This window comes from Falco punctatus (assembly GCF_963210335.1).
Source record: "Falco punctatus genome assembly, chromosome: 12".
Classification (NCBI taxonomy): Eukaryota; Metazoa; Chordata; class Aves; order Falconiformes; family Falconidae; genus Falco; species Falco punctatus.
The window spans coordinates 28,835,848-28,857,027 of record NC_137592.1 but is presented as its reverse complement, the minus strand read 5'-3'; the positions used below and the strand labels follow the sequence as shown (position 1 = coordinate 28,857,027).

The following is a 21,180-nucleotide window of genomic DNA, read 5'->3' as shown; positions in this document are numbered from 1 at the left end:
GTCTGATGCACAGTTGACACTTTAAACAAAACAACCCCAAAACAATCAAAACCAAAAGCAGTAACAAAGTGGCAAGAGAAAACACAGCAATAAGGACAAGCAGCAACTACATGGTTAGAAGGTGACGCCACCAAACTGGTTGAATTGCACATGCTTCTATCAAAGGCACTAAATGTTGCAAGGAGGCTGCATATCTCCCACCAGTGAAAAGTTTGCATTTGCATTATATTAGGCAGGCTTAGCACTACATTTTTGTTCATGGACTTAGCTTCAGTCTTACACATTAGAGATTGGTGTGTGCCCAAGCCACATTTGAGGCAATGCCATGAGACAGTCATTTTGGACTGGAGAGGAGTGGGTATGACCAGTATCACACAGGAAAATGCCAATACATGGCATCTCCTTTAGGACTTCAGGGTGTTGAGTGACACCTGCATCAAGATGGGTGTCACCGCAGCCTACCTGACAGCTGTGCTTTTTCAGGGATGCGCATCAGTGGGAGTATTAGGATTTCTTCAGGGTGAAAGAGACTGCATTTCAGCAGAACGTGCAGCAAGTTGAAATCAGTGAATCAACACAGCAATCAGACAAATGCTTTGCTCATTCACGTTGGCAGGTCACCGAGTCAGTATCTCATGTAGTAGCCAACTAGGGAGTATAATGAATCCTGCCCTCTCCCTTTTCACATCATGGTGCACCATGGCCCAAGTTAACACCATGAACAAAACCTGGTTTTATGCACAGGTAAGAATGTCCAATGAGATGAGAAATCACTCAATATCATTTTAAAACTTGTGTGTATATGTGTATATACACATATAAACACATACAGCAAATATATATATTTGTAGTAAATACATATGAACTTCTACACAATTAAAACCACTCCAGTACATACATGATATACACCTATCACTCATCAGGACAATACATTTTGTTGCACTGACAGAATCTGTTGCTCAGTTACCTTTTAAATTATGATTTTTCTAAATTATGTGGAATCGCTCAGTGGAAGGCCAATCTTTGGCAAGCACAAATCTGCAGAAAACCACCAGCTGCAGCAGTGATCCTTCAGTATTTGATGGTACCTGCCAGTTTCTTTCAATTTGCAACTCTGCTTTCATAGAAATAAATTGTTTCTAACAATATGCTACAACCCTGTTAAGTCAAGCAGGATTTTTCTTCCAGTACATATAAATATTTCACATCCTTTCTGCACCATGCAATGTGAAAAGTAAAATCATGTTTGCAAGTGATTGTATTCTGATTTGGCCCCATAACTGTTTTAATTAAAAAAAAAAATCCCATATAAACCCTAAAAAAAGTCAGCAGACAGAGCTCTAGTGACTTATGTTTCCAAAGGAAATACCTTTTAGTAATAATTGTCCGCAACTGTTAAGTCCAAACATTGCAAATGTAAGAAATGACGACAGATAACTAAACAAAGAGCAAGAATTACTTACTTGTCCAAACTGAAACACACACAACTCAAAAAGCCTTATGTGCTTTTTAAAAATTTGTTTGAATCACCTGTGTGACGTCCTTGTTAAATACCAAAGTAGATTAGCATGAACAGGTCTATTGGAAAAAGCAGTACCTTAAAAATGCATAGTTCAAAGCCTTATCTAGAGAGTGTTTTCAGAGATGAAATTCTGCGCCTCTCAATGACATTGCATTATTCACAAAACCTTGTATAATGTTACATTGTAAAACACTGACATTGATCAGCTGTCAAAGAAAACAGCTTGTTTGTGTAACAGACACTCAAGTAAAAAGAAAAAAAAAAAATCACAGAACTTGGCTATTTCTAAAAAACTGTCTCTCAGAGTAGAAATAGAATTATTTTAAAAGGTGGATAAAACAGTAAGGTTCAGTCAGACCTGTATTTTTTACTGGCAACAAGCACTGTGGGGGTTTTTGGGTTTTTTAAATGAACTCACTTGAGGGTGTGTAAATATTCCTAGCATTAACGATGCCACATGTAGAGTAATGTAACAGCAGATTAAACTTTGCACTCCCCTATTTTGATACAAACTATGACAGGGTATTTCCAAAAGAGTCCCTTTGACAGTAAATAGCTATTTTAAAATTTGTAATAAAAAAATAATCTTTAAACAGTACCAAAACCCAGGTAAACCGAGTCTCAGTCATTCTAAGAGGACCTCTTCATAAAGGGAAGATAAATCCTCCTTTAGAGCAGTTACAACAATGCACAGAAATGAGACCAGAAATACACACAAGAAGTTACAGGTCTGATTTACTGGAGCTGTGCAGAAATTTCCACCGTTTGGTAATTTGAGGATTGTAGTATGGACCCAGAAAAAATTTCCAAAAAGATAAAGTGCTGGGAGGAGACAGGAAAAAGTATCTGTTTTCCCATGCAGAGTATCTGATGCACTGGACCAGGCAGCCCTGCCTTCATCAGCTGTTCGCGACAGTGGTGGATGTGCTCAGAACCAGAAGCCTGATGTTTAAACATCCTACCACTGACATCCTGTCTAGATCCATCATGGCTCACCATGTCTAAGGTCAGAATAAATAGGCATTTGGGGCAATTTCAACAGAATTTGCGTGCACAGAGGCCAGCTTATGAAGTTCAGCCTCATTTCTCTAACGCTCATGACCAGGTGTAATGCACTGCTCTGTTCTGCGCATGCTAACTGCTATGCTCTTCTAATTACAAGTAGAACTTACTCACACCGCAGGTTTGCACAACACTTCAAAAGCGTGAAGTATTGGAAATTCTCGAGTACTGTTAAACTTGACTGCAATCCAGGGTTAAAACACCTTAGCTTCTGGAAGCACAGATCACAGACAGCCTTTACCTCTCCAGTATCCCATGCTACATACAGGTTTCTGTGCTCACAACACCCAATGTGCACATCAGATAACAAAGTAATGCTCTGACATCAGCAATGAGCCAGGCTTTTCACTGGAGTCCAAAAGTCCTGTGAAAAATCTCCGTTCAGTATGCAACTATTAGATTTTTAGTACACATCATGTCACAGAGTTAGTGTTTTCCTTACAAATTTATGGCACTAAGTGTAAAACTTTATGACTTATTCCAAACAGTGTACCATACTTCACAGCAAAGCTTTAAAAAGAATCCTCTAACTCCCGCTTCTTCTAAATATACAGCTGGTGGAAGGCCAGGGTGTCCATGAATGGTCGCACAAGGTTGTCCGTCGAGAAGTAAAAGACCAAGCCAAAGGTGATGGAGATGGGAAGAGCAGGCAAAGCTTTCTTAAAAACAGCCAGTAATAAAAGAGTTAAGCATAAACCCTGCCAGAGAGAAGAGAATAAAAAACACAAGATGTAGCAAGAAGCCCAGAAACACATCTGTCATCAACAACCCAATATACAAATAATATATATATATATATATAAGCTGTATAGCAATTGAAGCCTGCCTGAGCTACCAGTGGCTCAGTACACCTAAAAGCGAGGTACATTTGCCCACAGCTTCATCTTTCACACAACTTGGCCAGGTATTTTCTTCAGCAATCTTGAGCACAGCTCTACTGAGACAGCGAGGTAAACAACTAATGCTGACATACAGCTGACCTCGAGAGGTTAATTCATTTACAAATTATTTTACATTTTGTTCTATGCCATTATGTATGAAGTCCTGATCCAGCAGATAAAAGCACTTAAATCCTGGTGAACTGCACAGGTAAGGAGTTTCACTGGAGGACTCAGTGGCATGTACTTCTGACACATTCCCAGTTTTCAAAGTCTCTCGCAGTAAAAAAAGCAAAACCAAACCAAAACATAACATCCACTATTGTTCTTTCGATTGGATTGCTTACTAGGATAGGTGAATTCTGGTTTTATCTGGATAGCAGGCCAAGATCTGGTTTTTTTGGAGCATGTGCAAAAGCTTTTGTATATTTTGGGTAGGCAGTATGGCTAAGTGCATTTAGGTATGGATTCCTTCTCTCATCTGAGCCCTTTTTAATTCTTCCATGATGACAAAACTTCAGAGACACTAGGCTTCAAAAAATACCTACTAGCTAAAGATCAGCAGACAGGATTTTGTCAATTAAAAAAATAAATACATCTGTGTTTCTAGACTGCAAGTTTGATTAAAATCCAACTGAGCCCATAGCTCTGTTCTTACACTCTCAGGGACCATATCTGGCCTACGCCTGCTCCTTTGTTCACATCTGTATTTAAAGATGTGCTCCCTGCTGGGACATTTTTGGGAACCAGAAAGCCACATAGCAGCAAGATTATGAAACTGCAAAAGGAGACACAACAAATTTTAACAGCACCATAAAAGAAACAGAATGGGGCATTTGGCCTCACAGACAGACAAGCAAGAACATTTCCCCCAGCAAATGCTGGGCCCCAGGATATGGAGCTAGGTGATCTTACAGGTTTCTCTGACCTGTGAGACAGGAAAGTTACACTCAACACTTGTTATTTAACTTAGCTTGTTTCTAGTTCTCATGCTTTTTTATCCACAACCTTCAGAAGTGGAAGTCACTGTCTTTCACTATCCTTGGGATCCAAGTGATGAAATGGAGGCCTAAGAAGGGGCTCACACAATAACTCGTTTTCTTTTACTTTCTTTCAGTTGCCCTTCTGGTTGGTTTCCATGAGGACGCTGAAGTAAACAGCAAGTTCCTAGTAATAATTTTCTACCTAGCTGAAAGCTCAATAGCGTGTGGTCATTCGACCTTGCAGGACCAAGTGCTTTAGCAGTTACAGTATGATTGTGATCTGCTTGTACTGATAATTTCCACGGATTTCTAAGTCTCCTTCCTTCCTGTTTTTTCCAGCTCGAACACCAGAACAAGACAGATCTTCATCCTCTTACCTAGTAGCTCTCCTTAGCACAAGGGAGTTAACCTTTTCAACTACACTTGCTAACCAATGTGGAGTTCACAATATTGACTCTCGTGGTTGACAGAAGTCCCTAGTCTTTTAACACACTAAAAGTTCACCTCTAACTGTCGTCGCTGGGACTGTTTTACCCCCACCATTGCCACACTTGCCTCTGCTCTGATGAGTCTGTATCATTCAGCTTCAGTGGCTTTTAAAGCCTGTCTTTATAGACAGAGTTTCTTTATAGAGAGGTAGTTTCTCCTGAATACCCAGCATGTTACCTGCAGTGGTTTAGCAGTGCTCAGCTGCTGGTGCTTCTGGCAAGACTTCTGTACTAAACCGAGTGTAACAAAGTTTTTAAAAGCTTGCTCACTTACTATGAGAATGGCTACAAAGCAGGCCAGTGTAGTATTCCAGTCTCCACTAGCTGTGGCAGCTGCTTTCCCAACAAGCACACTGTAAAATATGAAGTCTCCAAGACCCAGCTTCACACCGCCTGAGCGAAGTGGAAAAAGAAAACAAGTGTTAGTTCTGCTCCTCTTGAACAAATTCTTGTCCCCTGGGGAGCAGGTGAAGCTTCCTGGTCCTGGCTCCCAACCTGGCTCCTTAACATCCCACACAATACTGAGGAGGGTGACACTTCCAGCCCCCTCTCCCACAATTGTTTTTGCTCAGCCTCATTCTCTGAAGTGCTTCCCAGGGCTGCTTTACAGCTGTACCAGCTGAAGAAGCATGAGGACAGCGAGAGACGGGAGGCAAGGGGAAGAAGGAACAGGCTATGCGGACAATTCAGACAGGAGACGTCACTGGAACCACAATCCCGAAACAGATTCTGCAGCAGCAACAAGTAATACACAGTCAGACTCAAGATCTCTTATTGCTCAACAAGTCACAACTCTTCAAATTAACTGTGATTAGACTAAACTGGGTAACAAGAGCATTAACCACAATGAATAAAAACGTCAGGCTGACTACCCTGAAGAAAAAGTATAAAGCTTCCCTTACGTTCTTCCTCCTCGAGCTCCTCTAAAGAAGTGGTGGGGCGGGTTGGAACAGGACTCCTCGTCTCTGGCATCTGAGAGCCTGCGTGTGAAGGGCTCCTGTGGTTCTCTCTCCCATCCTCAGCTTGGTTGCACAAAACAGGCCAACAGCAGCAGACAGAAAAAAATAAAAAAAAAAAAAGAAACACAAGAAGTAGCTACACTTATAACTTGTTCCAATGCATGAAATCCATACTTCTGTGAAGCTTCTCTGGAATGGGTAAGCCATTTTCTTCTTGGAGGTTTGATCATCAGGGCCAGTTCAAGCAGAGACATTTAGTGGCTTTGAGGAAAACATGTGTGCTATTATTTGAAACAGTCGGAAGGGTACATGTTCACAGCTTCTTTGGCAGCTACCCAGGAGTTCAATGGCTTTAACAAGTGAGTACGTACACATAGCTAAGTATTACTCTGCACTGACAAGAATGACAAGTAAAACCAAGTAAAGTTAATATGCATTCCCACATTGTTATATCTTTGGGGTGGAGGTGCTCAGGTATTCCCTAACTAGTCATATGAAAAAAAAACTGATGACTAAGAGGACTGCCGTTTATGAGAAAAGTTCTGCCCTGAATCACATTGACGTTGGAGCTGAGTGTTCACCTGTAGAAAGCAGACACATTTCATTGTTCACAGATTTAATTTTTTTTTCTCCTCCCTGTTAAATACCTCTAACAGAGCCCTTGGTAGTGCTTTTGGAAGCAGCCTGTCTGTGCTATATTACTCTATCCGACAGCTGTTTTTCAAAAGCACTCATACAGACCTTCCAGTCCACATCAGCCTGACAGGACGCTGCTGCTGCAGATGCAAGCAGACTGTGATCTGGGACACACAGAGCTTCCACAGAGGCATTCTGTACACCTCAGCATGTAGTTTGCACCCACTCTGCACCCATTTTCAAAGCAGGATTGTGCCTTTGTGGTTTGTTTAGTATGTCAGCTGCTTTATCCTGAAATAAGCAGCATGTTCACTCACCAAACCTTAGCACACATTTATTGTTTTAACATTAAAAAGTACTGTCATCTCTGAAGTGAACAGAACCAGATGGGATATCCTCCCAATGCCACAAGTCAGATTTTATTCAGTCACCTTAAAACTGCAATTTAACTTGCATTTCAATTAGATAAAAGCAAAGGCACACAAATTACCACAGGACCGGCCAGAATGTAAACTTGGAACACATCAGCTGCTGTTTAGTAACTGCCCAAACATAAGCCTTTACCCAAGAGGAAAGGTAAAGGTGTTAATTTTCTTTGGCAGGGTAAGCCATATTGCACTTACAGCTAGGTAAAAGCACATCCACTCCACGGAAGCGGCCCGAATGCAACACAACGCAGCACACAAGTTCAGCAGCTCCTCAGCATTTTATTTATAAGCCTACGTTATAAGTTTTTATTATTATGTATTTTACTACCCCGGGCTAGTAAAAATATAAACCTGTACTAGCCCGCTTTCAGCTTTGACTTCAGTACATCTGAAGATGTGTCTTGAACAACACTTCTGTTTGGTTTGCTTTTTAAATAAAAGCAGCCTGAATACTGGAGCTTCCTAAATCGTCTGGTCATCTTTACTGCCAGTCCCAACAGCAGGTTTCAGACCATCACCAAGTTCTACAACTAATGTAACAACACTGGAAACAAAAAATGCATCCGTCAGGGTTCAGGGGCTTCCATTTACTTGCAGTCTCAAATATATACATCAGTTCCATGGGACAGTGCCCTGTATAGAAGAGTGACATGCAAGCAAACCTGCATCCCATGTCTGCTGAATTGGTCCTCTTGCTGCTGTGTCTGGCTTCGCCATGCCAACTGTCCATATCATAGCAGCTAGAAGAGAGAGAGAGAAATTAATCAGCCGCATAAGACATCTCTGAGCCATAGTGGTCGATAAGTATTTAGCTGTCCCTAAAAATACAAACCCTTGCCCCTGTAAATGCTTTTAAACCACTCACTCTTCATTGGTTTCCCTAGGCACTTAGAAGGCAAGGTGGGAGAAAATTAAGGCAGTGCTTCCATTTGGTTTTTAAGAACGTCCCAGAGCACAAACAGCTAAGTGCCAGTATAGTCTTCTCCTGGTTTCTGGCTCTTCTCCTCAAAGAAAAGAATTTCCCAGGAAACGATGGTAGTACAAAAGGTAACCAGAGGTTAACTTACACGGCTTACTCCTCATATTTCTGCTAAAGGTAAAGCACACAAGCAAGGGATATACAGGAGCTGTCAGAGTCTTAGTTTTCTCTCTTATTTGTTTTGGTTCTTTCCTGTCAAAATACTGGCTATTTCTGTTTTGGTTCCAAGAATAACTGAAGGATGTTTGGGGGTTTATTCTTGAGATGGATCCCTAAATTAACAAGGAGTACAAACCATTCTGAGATCAGTGGAAAGAAACTCAAATCAGCTGTTTAAGTGTGCATCAGTGTTCCTGTTTTTATAGAAGCTAAACTAAAGAAAATAAGCCAAGGCAAACACAGTGCCTGCTTTTCCACTACAAGTACAGCCAAAGTGATGTTTTTGCACCTAAAGGGAATCACAGAATGTGGTCTTGCAATGGAGACACTGATATTCTGCACAAGATTTTTTTGTTCAGTATTTATTATTTGTTGAATTGCATTCTCCCTTAGAGAAACTCATTTGTTACCTAAAACACGTGAGAGACTTCATCTACATTGTCTCTGGTCAGTATAACAGAATCTCCAGTAAAAGGGAGATCAGTTGAAGCCAACAGAAGCTCTGCTTGGAAATATATATATATAAAAATATATAAAAGTTATATAACATTAAATGCTTGAAATAAAAAGGTCTATCAGGTTGTAGGCATCCTCAACTTAGCACCCAACATTTGGAAATACCCATTCATCTTACAAGCAATATAATGCAAAAGTCACTGAGGTCCATGAAGCACTTGAGTCCAGGTCCCATGAGGGTTGTGTTGCCTGCCTTCCAACCATCTTAACCTTAAGCACATATACACCTTCTTTGAGAACAAGGGCATCAGACACCATCTTAGTTAAACAGCCCAAGAAAGTCAGGGAAGAGGTGGCTGATTTTGTTTGCAGAGCAATACTTGAATAGAGCCCTTTACAAAGCGAGCAGCCACACAATGACCAAGAAAGCAAATATATTCTAAGCACTGCCATCTGTATAGTGCCCAGAGCAAGATGGGGCTACAGGAAGAATGGACCCTCATCACACATTTAAAGCGTGTCTACAAAGCGTATGCACAAGGAATATGTGTATTGAACGAGCATCATCTAATCACAGAACTTTACAAACACTACTGTCCATTTAATACAGGTTTTTGTATACAGAACAAAGGGGCATGTTCTGCACTGTATTCACGAAATGATAAATTACTTTTGAACACTTCAGCCTCACAAGGCAAGTGTGGGCTTTCTTTGGCTAATTGGAGTTGGCACCATTGTAACTGATAAACAAGGCCTTCTACAAATGGTCTGTTCCAGAACATAAATAGGCACCAATCTTAAAGCAAGGAAGTAACGAAAATAGTACTCTTTGGTTTGACACGGAAATAGGTTGTGAGTTTAATCTGGCTAAAAACATTAACATTCTAATCTTACTCACAGGAATATATTAATGCAGGAAAAATGGGCTCATTTCTCTCCTGTGCAGTTTCTACCAGCATTCTCAGTGGCCCCTTGGGACAGAGAACAGCCATCAGATCTGCAAAGAGAAAAAGGGCAGATAATCTCATCTCAAACTATCATGCACATTTTACATTCTTATCTTTAAAAAGCTATTCTCCCCCAAAATTACACCTATCAATATTAACTGGATGATTTCCTGAATGGCAGTTTCTGCCACTTTGCGTAACTCTAACTGTTGTATTCCCTGATGATGTTGTTCACTTCAAATACCATCCTCAAGCCTTAATGTAAGAGCAAGAGTTTTCATTGAGCTAATCCTGTAAAAAAAACCTGGAGAACACCGTCTTATTTCTTTTAAAGTAGACAACAGCATTCCATTGAGGTTTTAAATTTAATTAGAGAAGGACTGGGGATCCTTTGTTCACATTCCACAATCCATCACTACGTACACTGACTCTGTGTTTCACATGAATGAAGGTCTTTGGTCCAGTTCCTCTGCGCCTACCCTCTCTACTTCAGCAGAGCTCCTCACCAACCTGACTGTAACCTCCCAGCTACCTCTTGTTACCACTTGTAACTTCTTGATAGCCATAGATGAAACCTGCAAGACTATCAGGTTGCTACTGATAAAAATCCAACCACCCCTACCATGCAGCTGGAGGTAGCTCAGTACTTCCCCGACCTGATCTACCATGTCTTTCAAGTGGAATGAGTACAGTACCTACACAAACAGTTAACAAGACACAAGCCAGGGAGTCAACTTAATTGCCCGTCTGCCTCTTTCTAAAGCTGTTAGCACTGTACGTTTGTTTTTTGAATAACATACAGTCCTGAGATGGCCTCAGAGTAACATCTCCATGAGCCATGCCTTGAGAGTCACAACCCAGACTTACCATAGATGGAGATTGCACCTAGAATCACCCATGCTGACCACTCAGGTAGATATTTAATGAAAACCAGTGCCATTAGAGCACTGATCATAATGAGATATGCTTGCTGGAGCTGCAAGGGACCTTTCCAGTGAATGCAAATCATTCCAACCGCTCCAAAATTCCAGATGATTAAGAACAGAGTGGGGTAATCCATGGCCACATTGTAGGTCTTCAGTACTTCACTGGAATACAACAAGAAAATTTAGCTAAGCAATAAAAGCCACTGACACACAAAGCATCCTACTAGCTGTAGCTAAACAAACAAGCCTCCTACTAGGGAGCAGGATAGCAGCAGCTCTCATCATGAAAGGGGAACCTGCCTTGCAGCCAGCTGCTGCTCTTTGCTCTCTGTTCCTTCTGCAGGAGACTGACATGCTGCGTGTGAGGACAGTCACCACGCTGCCTTAGTCCCCAGGTCAACAGTGATTCCAAGGGTTTAAGCAGGCAGGGTTTCAAGTCTTAACCACACATAGGCCTGCAGCTACACGACCACCTGCAGCAAAGAGTCATCCTACTAGATGCACAATGTGCACAGTTAAAAAAGAAAAGTTTTAACATGTGTCACCCACAAGTTAAAAAAACCCAACAAGCTGGGAGCTAAGGGAATGAGCCTGAAACAACATGGTCTGAGAAAAAGACAAGGCAAACCAGAGAACCGACTCAGCACATGAAGTTCCTTTCCACTTGCTTCTCAATGTGTAAGTCGGGGCCCCTGTACCACAAGGTTCAGCCTGTTCATTTCATTCATTTCACAGTATCACTTCCCAGTGATTTTTGTAGAGTAGGCACTGTAAAATCAGGCATTGCCCACTGAAGACCTCATTTTCCATTTTTTAAAGAAGGAAGTTATCCAATTTAACAATTCTTAAACACCCATTTGGAGACGGGAGACATTCCTTTCCTTTTTCAAGTTGGGGGTTTTCTGCAAAGAGGTGAAGGAGCCCTGAACTGCCAGGTTACCTGCACCGTTCCCACTTACCCGAGATATATGTAGGTAAAGAGGAAGAGCAGCATCAGAGAGGACAGAATCAACCAGCCATGGATGAACTATCAAAGGCAAGAAGAGACAGTGATTGAAAGGGCTTTTACCCGCACGCAGGTTGCGGTGCTGCATGCACTATGTCCAAGTCTCCTTCTGCACTCCTCCTTCAAAGACCCCGCCTTCCCCACTGCTAGCGGGGCCAACCAGTTGCGCCCAGTTCTCCAAACTTTCATTTTACATTCTACCCTGTAGTGTTTATTTTTGTTGTTGAGTTGTGGGTTTTTTTCAGTCTCTTTCCTTTCCATTTCCATGTGTATCCATACTGGCTCCTGGCTTAGGTGGGTAAGCACGTTCTCTCTGTTTGGTGTAGAGAAGGAGGGGTTTGCCCAAGGCTGTACGATAAATCCACCTCAGGGCCAAGTTTAAAAAGCAGCAATAGCCAGTACTGGAATGCTGGGCTGGTACCACATACAGCAACTCCCTGGACACCACAAAACCTGAGTTTGCCTTTCCCTTTAAGCCTTGTCCCCTTCCACCAGAGCCTCCACAGGCAGGAATAATACCAGTACCCACAAAGCTTGTCAGAAACTTCTTAAGAGAAGGCATTCACAGTAAAGGGTAGAACTTAGTCTCTAAGTACAAATGGCAAAACCTTTTGATCAGATGGAGAAGACACAGACGTGACTAACACAAAGTAGCAGGCCTTGCTGTCGCTACCATTAGTGACAAAATAAGAGCAAAGCTTATTCAGGTGCACAGCTCTACCACCACTGGCAAAGGCTTCCGTAGAATATGATTCTTGCTGTGACTAAGACGTGGACTAGCCAGTGTAGCGCCTGTATTTCTCACTGCCACACAAGCCCCACCTGAACTCAAGTTCACAGCACATAGGTGAAAAAGGCTCTGGCATGAATGCTTTACCTTGTAGCAGCGATATTTATAGAGCAGAACTAGGAACACTGTCATTACAACGATGACGCTGATCATTATGATGGTGTTCAACACCGAGTTCAAGAGACGCTGGCCCACAGATGGGGTATCCTCACTAAAAGGAGTGTAGATCCTGCAGTATAAAGCAAAAGCCACATAAAGTATATGTGTTCTCTTCTAACTGCCCCAAGATAAAACCAGACCTCTCTGTGTGTGGGAAAGAAAGCGAGGTAGGACTGCCAAGGACAGCAAATATGAAATATAGCCTCCGAAGGGGCTGGGCTCCAGTTAATTATCCACTAAAGATTAGTGGTCTCTATCAAAAGCACATTCCTACAGAAAAGTTGTGGCTGACAGAGCTGTAAACGAAAAGACCTAGCGTATAAATGACTTAATTTTAGTAACTTCTCTCCAGGCCACAAATTTTTATTTTGTGCTCTGGATCCTCTCTGTAATTACAAGGATATATCCCAGGTGCTGTCCTGAAAGGAGGGGGACCCTTTCTTTCCACACTTTGTAGGAGAGGTTTGGACTTTTAGCCCTTCCCATCACCCTGCATTCCCCCCATTTTGTTTCCTTTGGTTCAGTTCAAGGGACCAGAGTCCCCATTTCTCTACCAGACATGTGAAGCGCAGTTAGAGCCCCAGGGGTGCTCTCGGGCACAGTCAGCAAGAGCTGGATGGAATTACGTATCCACACCATGAGTCTTTAGGAACCAGAAATGTCATCAGGAAATGAGACACTCATCCAAATGAACATGCTATTCCCTGATTGCCGCCAGCTAGTGAGTGAACAGACTAGGAGTTCAGCCTGGGCCTTTTCATGCTGCATTATGAAGCAACTTCATTATTACGCTGCTCACAGGCTTTGCTTAGGGCACCCTAATGACAGTGCTAACGAATCAGCATAACGCAGGTATGGAAAAACTTACACGGGTGAATGTAGCATACTTTAGTAAGATCTTTGTACGTCTACACAGCTACCTTTAGCTGTGTAAAGACTCCCAACCTGCCAAGGAAGCACTCTGTGTACGGAACATATGTGTAAAGCTAGGGATCTCATGTACCCAGAGGCTGTTTTGAAGACCCCACTTACAGCTGCCCGTTTTTCTCCGTATAGAAGCGCACTGACTTTATGGTGGCGACGACAACAATCATACAAAGGGTGACAGGCACAAAGAGCATGATTACATGCTTTGCTCCATATTTCAGAGTCAGTTCCTCCTCTTCATTTTCCAAGGTGCTTTCCCTCACTGGAACTCCCGAGTCAGACATTTCCCCATCAGCAGTATCGTTAGGGCTACGGCTGCTACCCGTTCGCCTCTTCTGAAAAGAAAAATCAGCAAATGTGTAAGATGCTTCTTTTATTTGTGTTCAAAGATTCATTCCATCATATTTCACAAGGCTGCTGTAGGCCAGAGCATACCAGCTTGTTACTAATAGAAAGGTACCAACTGAACAATACAATTAGAAATTCCATTGCAAACAGGCTGAAAGGGAGTTTCTAAATCAAAACCATGAATATTTAAGGGCCTTTTCAAGTGCAAGTATATAGATGGACACATGCACGTGAAGAGCAACGTGTCCAGAACCGAGACAGAAGAAATGTCACCTGAGGTAGCATAAGCTTGACCAGTTGCTCCCCTCACAGCAATGCTGTGCTTGCTTTACCCTGCTGCTTCCCTGGCTCCAGGACTAGGTTCTATTCTAGTATTTGCTGCATTGGACCAGAGCAGGCAAAGGTTTCTGGCAAAACAAGAAGGCTGAAAAGGATATCCTGTGAGACTCATATGTGCATCAGGTCCTGATTAAAAGCCTGCATCTTTACCAAAAGGAAGGAAAAGGGAGGAGTATACATGGAGATAAAAGGGGGGAAGAGTCACAGTGGAGGAAATGGGAACAGGCACTGCTGCTGCAGGCTGAGAGTGACACCAGAGAAACGTCACCGGCCAAAGCCAACCCTAGAAGCCAGTCTGCTGGGACTGAGGGGTAGCAGGACTACATCTGTCATCACACCCCGTTTCTTCACTGCCCAGGAAGGACATGCACCTACCCTATGTGCCTGCACTTCCCCTGCTTCTGAGGCATGCAGGCCGTCTTGGTAGGAGGGTACTGGAGGGCTCTCTGCAGACATTAAAGATGTTCTCTCATTGCAGGGCTCCTCCTCGCTGTCCGAGTTGTTCATGAACGTGATCATCGTTGTTTTCCTAGGGAGCGCTCAGGAGGGGCACAGCCAAGCACTACTCAAGGCTGAGGGGACAAACAGAGCAGAAGGAAAGAGAAACAGTGAACACCACAGTGCAGACAACTGGAAGTCTAAAGAGGGGGCACAATTTCAGCTGGGAGGTTACAGCACGCTATTTAACTCCATCTCCTTCTAACAGACGATTTAGCCTGCTGTCACTCCAGGCATGACAATCTGTTCAGTTAAAGTCACTGTGACTTTTGCAGTCACGGAGAACAGCAAAATGCAGCACTGAAGCAATTTAATACTTTTTCTTTGCCACAGCTTTCACAATTGCTGCCTCTATTTTCCCTCTCCCATCAGTACACCTTGACATTCACAAAGGTTTCTCAGTGCTTAGCTTAATGTTTGTTTTGCACGGGTCAAACAAAGCTTCACCTCAAACACTGGCTGCCTGCTAGAAAGCCAAGAGAGCTCAGCTCTTACACAAGACTCCTCCAAGCACCAGCAGGTAGCAGAAGTTTCTTACTAACCCAGAGCATTGGCTTTACGTAAGCCACTAACCAAGCTGTCCCCCTGTTAGGGCTGTTTATTAACCATATGAATATTATAAGTTCTTTTTGCCCATGGACAAGGAGAGGTTTGTGTAGAAAGGGAAAGACCTGTCTCTTTTGGTGAGCCACTTGGAGTTTTTTTTCCTTATGTTGCCTTGTCATTAAAAGCAAAACTACTTGGATGGGTAAAAACTTGGGAGTATTAAAAGTGAGGGCTAGAAATGTTCGGCCTCTTTCCACCTACTGCTATGCAGAAAAGCAAGCAAAGCAGCGGCACAGTGCAGAAAAGAAAGGAACAGCTTTTCTTTCTAGACACCAGAGAAAGGAAGTATACTGCCGAACAGCCTTAAGGCCAGGATTTCAGGAAGCTCTAAAGGCAGGTGATAGGGAAAATCCTTTTAGCTTTTATTAAGACAGCTTAACAAATCAACTGGAGTAAATAAGGATGATTCAAGTCATCTTCTGATTCTCAGCCACCTCTCCATGAGCAAAACCAGACCTCTAATGCATTGTAAAGCTGTAATATCTACAAGAACTCCTCTCCTCTGCAGTATTTTAGCGAAGCCCCTGCATCTCAAGAAATATGTCTAACTCTGAAGGGGAAGCTGAAGAAGCCATGTGACTTGGATGCAGTCACTTAAATCTGAATCATGCTTTCACAGTTCAACCAGTACACTATGCATGCTGTCTAGCAGCCAGCTTCAGAGGTTAGAGTGGGTACTTTGAAGACCTGTGAGATATTCTTGCTTCTCACTAAAGCAATTGAAATTCACTTTGGAGGAAGGAAAGAGGGAGGAGTGGAAGATTCCCCTTTCTTTCACAACCTCCTCAACACATCTGGTACCTTCAAGAAATTTTAAAATGTCAACTCAATCTGCCCAAGTGAAACATTTTTCAGACATCTGCTCCTCCCCTGCCTTCTGTTCAAGCTTTTTCATATCATTTTGTTCCTCTTTTAGTGATAAAAGTGGTACAGTTATGGAAAACAAACGCAGGGGTAGCCCTCAGGCCAGGCCTGCCAGCTTCACAGTAATACTGTGTTCTTACCAAGCGAGCCACCTAACACTTGCTTGTTTCTTACAGAGCCCAAAATCTCCACTCTGGGTGCTTAACACACTCTTCAGACTGAGCATGCAAGGGCTCACAATTTACAGTTGAAAGCCTAGATTCTGGTTCAGTTATAGGATTCAGGTTTTTGAAGAAGTTGGGTACGTACAGTCATTCAATCATGACATACTTCTGGATCTGTGAACAGGCTAAGTTGCGCATGCCACAGGATCTGTGATCTGTGGAATTTAAATAACTCTTAAAACCTTCTGCCCATGTCAGAGAACAAAGGAGAAATAAAGATTTACTCTCTGATAGTTTGGGATCGATATTTAGGTTTTAACAACCCAATGAAATTATTAAAGAACTTTTTCTCCCAGTATTTCAGAAACTACCACACAATTTTTGCTATATGATCAGAGCAATTCTGCAGAGGATTTAGAAGGGATAACCAATTAGCCTACTTTCACGACCCTAACTATGCCTGTTGGATAAGTTAGCCCCATAGCAGAACCACAGTGCTAATTACTAACGTTCACAATTCCATGGAAAAAGGATCGTGTTATAATACAGCAATTTGTAAGCCGGACATTTTCTACTATTCTCCCTCAAACAAAGACATGGACAAATGCAAAGACGCAACAATACTTCTGGTCAGCACGCAGACTTAGACCTGAACACAGCTTTACTGTCCCTTGTTTACAAGGCTTTGGTTTCAGCAAGGGCTGACACAAAGAGACCCCAGCCTACCTCGGATTTTACAGGAGCTCCTCTGTCAACCAGCCCTCAACAAATCCTCAGGTGCTGTACTCACAGCTGCCTTAAACTGACCTAAATATATGGTCCTGCCAAAGGGGTTGTCCCACCACCTTCAGTTTCTCTGGTGCCAACACCAGGTACTCATCAGCTGTTTTGCTCTTTTGAGAAGACAACAGGCACTTGTTTTCCTTTGCTTTCACAGAGCCAGGTTCCAGCAGGACCAGCTCCCAAGCTGGCTGCACGAGTAGCCCTGGTGCCAGTGCCTACATGAGGTAAAGGGGAGCGCTGGGCAGGCCACCCCCCTTCTAGCTGGGTCAAGCCTTACAGTGGCAACCCCTCCGCTCACTCCCAGACAAGCAGCCCACCCTGACCTCAGGTGTGCAATGCCTATGGCAGTGTGGCGCTTAGTCAAGCAGGGGTCTTTGACATATGGTTTACAGAAGCAGGAACACTGGCCCTCGCCTCTGCCCTGTCACAGGCCCAGCAGTGGGTTTTGTCTAATGCCACTATTTATGCATCAGACTGCACTTTGAACTGGCATGTGCTGGCTGCTGGAGAGAGCTTTGGGTTAGGCAGCGTGCCTGTCGGGGGAGGAAGAACCAGCCTGGTCACTCTCACACCCATGCACCCAGCACCAGGGCACCCTTTGGGCTGAGCAGAGGAAGAGAAGAGAAAGCTGCTGCCCTGGAGGCTTGCTTGCCAAACAGAAAGGGAGACACAGAGCACCAGGCAACCAAGAAAGGGGTGTTATAAAGCAACACTTTTCTGATATCATTTTACTGGTTAAAGTGATTTCCACCTCCCAAAGACCCTGGATGCCCCATAATGGAAAGCACGGGAACCTCCTCTCCTACTCGTGCACCAAATACATCAGTGCATACTGACTGTGTTTTCCTAGGCTGAGCTGAAAAGGGGGAAAGTCAATTCCGGAAAGTAAAGCATGGAGAGCTGGGACAAGCATGCTTCCTTTCTGGCTATAGCAACAGGAGGAGCTTTTAGGGTGAGGGAAACATTTGTAAGCTCTATCTATAGTCACAGAAAGCTATAGAGCATGGTCTACCAAGTACAGTAAATGAAGAAGTTGAAGAACACGTGCCATATCATCATCAGACTGACCCAGTAGGTTGCAGGGTATTGGGCAAGGTTTTCCTCTTTTCCTTTGTGGATAGATTCAAACCATCAGGTTCCATTCAAAAAAATCCCAAGATGTTTAAGAGCCAATAGACCAAACTCTCAAAAGCGTATGGCAAAAATGGAAGGGGGCTGAAACTAGGTCAGTAGTTAAGTGTTTCTTATAACGGAGCAGCTGAGGTGGGAATACAATGACTTCTGGTTTATAGCAGTCTTGTGAAGCCTGCAGGAGTCACCGTTTCTCTCCCTCCAGATGTCCTTTGCGCAAGGGACCTCTTTCCTCAACTGCAATAAATCAGCTTTATGGATTTTGACAAAACTGGGCCAGTACACACTAACATTAGGGTCTAGCCTCAGTTTGCCTTTTAATTTCATGCTGCACCATCACCATGCTGCAAATAAACCTAAATCCTTTACTTTGCATTTCATCCATCACAACTAATACCAGTACAACATACAGCACAGAACTGCTGCTATAGGCTGGCAGAACACTTAATAATCAACTTGAGAGTTAAAATTCCTGCTTATACATATTGTTCTCTTTGATGACAATTAAATAGAATTAGGGGAGTTTTGCTGTATTTAGATCAAGAGAAAGCTTTGGATGACATTGACAGCCTGATGTTCTCCTAAGTTTCAGCTGTAGCAATCACTGCTGTTGGTAAATATGAAGAGGAGGAAAAAATTTTAAGGAATCCTAAGTGGTGGGGCCAAAATTATGAGGAAAGATTTCCAGCTTCTTGCCAATAAACAAAAGCCAGAATGCACATACTGCTAAAATGACAGGGGACTTGGACCATCTCAGTGGTCAGACCACACCATCTCAGTGGTCCAAAGAGACCTCACAAATACCATTCGTTTTCAGCCTCAGAACTCAAACATAAAAAACATGAGACACTATAGGAAGTTGTAGAGATTTGTAGCCTTCTTTCTCCATTTTAGGGCACATAGCTGACCTAGCACTGCTTTCCTTTGTCCCACAAGAAAGGCACAACACATAACCCCAGTTATTTTGCTAGCAGAGCTGAAACCAGGCTCTCCTCAAGAGGGTGAGAGGGATGATCTTGCCAGCATTAAGCCCAAATACACTAGCAGTCACGTCCTCATCACAGCACAAAGTGCCACAGCTCTGCAGACCTATTTACACCAGTCAAAACCTCAAAGCCTGGCTCACACTTCACAAGCAGGAGCAGCTACTCGCGTTGGTCTTAACGCTGCCAGGGGCACCCGAGCCAGCAGGTGCTGGAGGTGACACAGCGGGGACACCCAAGGACACCTGCGATGGGGCTGGGTTCTCGTGTCATCATACCCAACGCCTTCACTGGGAGCAGGGAGCCGCCCCCCCCCCCCCCCCGCTCCCCCCGGGGCCTGCCGTGAGCTGCGGGTGGGCACCGGGGGGGGCACCGGGGCTGGGGCAGCTCCCCTCTCCATCCAAGGGCACGGCCAGCGGCTGGCGGAGAGAGACAACAAACGCTTAAAAATAAACAAACAGATAAACACCCCCCTGCCAGGCAGAGATTTTGCAGGAGGCCAGGGGGAGCCCCGGAACCCAGGCGGGGGGTTCCCCAGCTGCACTCCCTAACGGTCAGCAACCCGGCTGCCTCCGAAGGTGGCCCGGCCGCGCTTCCCAAGGAAATCCTGGACCGCAGGCAGGAATGCCGCTGCCCCGAGAAGTACAGATACATATGCGTAAGCTATTGATATATGTATGCACAAACAAACATATAAACATATATATCTGTATATATACATAATACGGACATATACAATAATACACACGCCTCCACACCCCACCCCAGAGCGCTCTCGGGAGCAGGCGCCAGCCGGCCCTCCTGCCCACAGCCCCCGTGCCGGGCCCCGGCGGCCAGCGCAGCGGAGCGGCCTCGTACGGCTCCAGCTGCGCGGCGAACCCGAGCCTCCCCCGCGAAGGCAGCGCCGCCCCGGAGGGAAGGAGGGCAGGCGGCAGGGAGGGCAGCTAGGCCCGGACCCCGGCCCCGGCCCGCCGCCGCTGTTTACCTGCTCCCGGCAGAGCACGAGCTCCTCTCCGCGCCCATTGGCTCCGGCGCACTCTGGCCCTAACGGCGGCCGGGGGGACGAACGCGCCCACCGGTTCGCCGCAGCGGCTGTCTCTCGGCGGCCGTTCCCGCCTACCAGCCACTTTCTCTCCCAATGGGAGGGAAGGATGGGAAGAGAGACGGCCAATAGGAAGGGGCCTCTCCCCGCCTTCTCCCTCCAGCGATGAGGTTGCTGCGCTGGCGGAGCCGCGTTAGTGGGGCGGTCGCGGCTGCTCGGGGAGCCCTCGGGTCACCGGGACCCGCCGTCAGCCCCGCAACCGGGCGCCGACGTCCGGGCTTCTCCCCTCAGCGGCAGCGAGGGAAACCGACGGCTCAGCTCGGCCGGGGCCCGCCCCTCCCTCCCGCCTGTCAGTGGCCCGGCGCTGCCTGCAGTGCCGCTGTGGAGACGCGGAGTGTGTCGGTGGCGGGCGGGAGCCGCCTGCTGAGGCACCGCCGGCTTCCCCTCAGCCTCACAGACCGCGTCCTCGCTGATCGCTTGGAAATGCCCGCCTTTACACGCCTAACATAGGTTTTAACAGACCCTGTAACTGAGCCACCGGCATTTTAAAAGCATTTAAATGCTACAGCCTTCGGTAAACGAGAAAGCTAGGCAAGTTCGCAGATCCTGGTTGAAATAAAAACGTAACAGGGAAGCGCAGGGGCAGTAAACGGAGAGACCAGAGGAAATGGCCAGAGTGGTTCTTTAAAGTTGTGTCTGACCTCTGCTCAGTTTATAGATCAAAAGGCTCAATAAAGCTCAATAAAGGAAAATTACACTTTCACATCATTTGCTATGGGTGTGGGAAGTTTGTATTTTCAGTATACAAGCTTTTTCATTAAAATTAAAAAAAAAAAAAGTTTCTTGCAGATTCCAAATCTAATTTGGCCATCACATTCTTTTCCCTGAATTTTCTGCACGCTACTGGTAACAAGTGATACACCTTCCTTATGTCTGTAATCCTTATGTTGAGCCACTTCGCATGGAGAAGTAACATGGTAAATTCTTCAGAGCCCCGGAGAGCTGCCTATCAGAGCGTGGCCAGTTTTCCTTTGCCAAGGTAAAATCAGTCCAGGAAAAATGATAAACTGTGTGCTTGGCTGTGCTCTTCACTAGCAGGGTATCAGAGCTCTTTGTA

The 21,180-nt window shown here is 44.6% G+C and overlaps 1 protein-coding gene and 1 long non-coding RNA gene across 2 annotated transcripts in view; one reads left to right on the top strand and one right to left on the bottom strand.

The window, feature by feature from the left end:
* LOC308072239 overlaps positions 1–5,200 on the top strand; it is a 16,898-nt gene extending 11,698 nt beyond the window's left edge. The window contains exon 4 of the long non-coding RNA XR_013931599.1: positions 4,785–5,200. This is a non-coding gene — a long non-coding RNA (uncharacterized lncRNA). The remainder of the gene's footprint in view (positions 1–4,784) is intronic.
* PSEN2 (presenilin 2) lies at positions 781–21,180 on the bottom strand. Its single transcript, XM_080408808.1, has 11 exons — positions 20,007–21,180; positions 14,368–14,564; positions 13,411–13,640; positions 12,307–12,448; positions 11,383–11,450; positions 10,365–10,585; positions 9,449–9,547; positions 7,619–7,696; positions 5,836–5,955; positions 5,208–5,326; positions 781–3,282 (listed from the first exon to the last, which is right to left on the bottom strand). Exons 2-11 carry the CDS (start codon positions 14,509–14,511, stop codon positions 3,127–3,129), a joined length of 1,377 nt encoding a protein of 458 aa, XP_080264934.1. The 5' UTR covers positions 14,512–14,564; positions 20,007–21,180; the 3' UTR covers positions 781–3,126.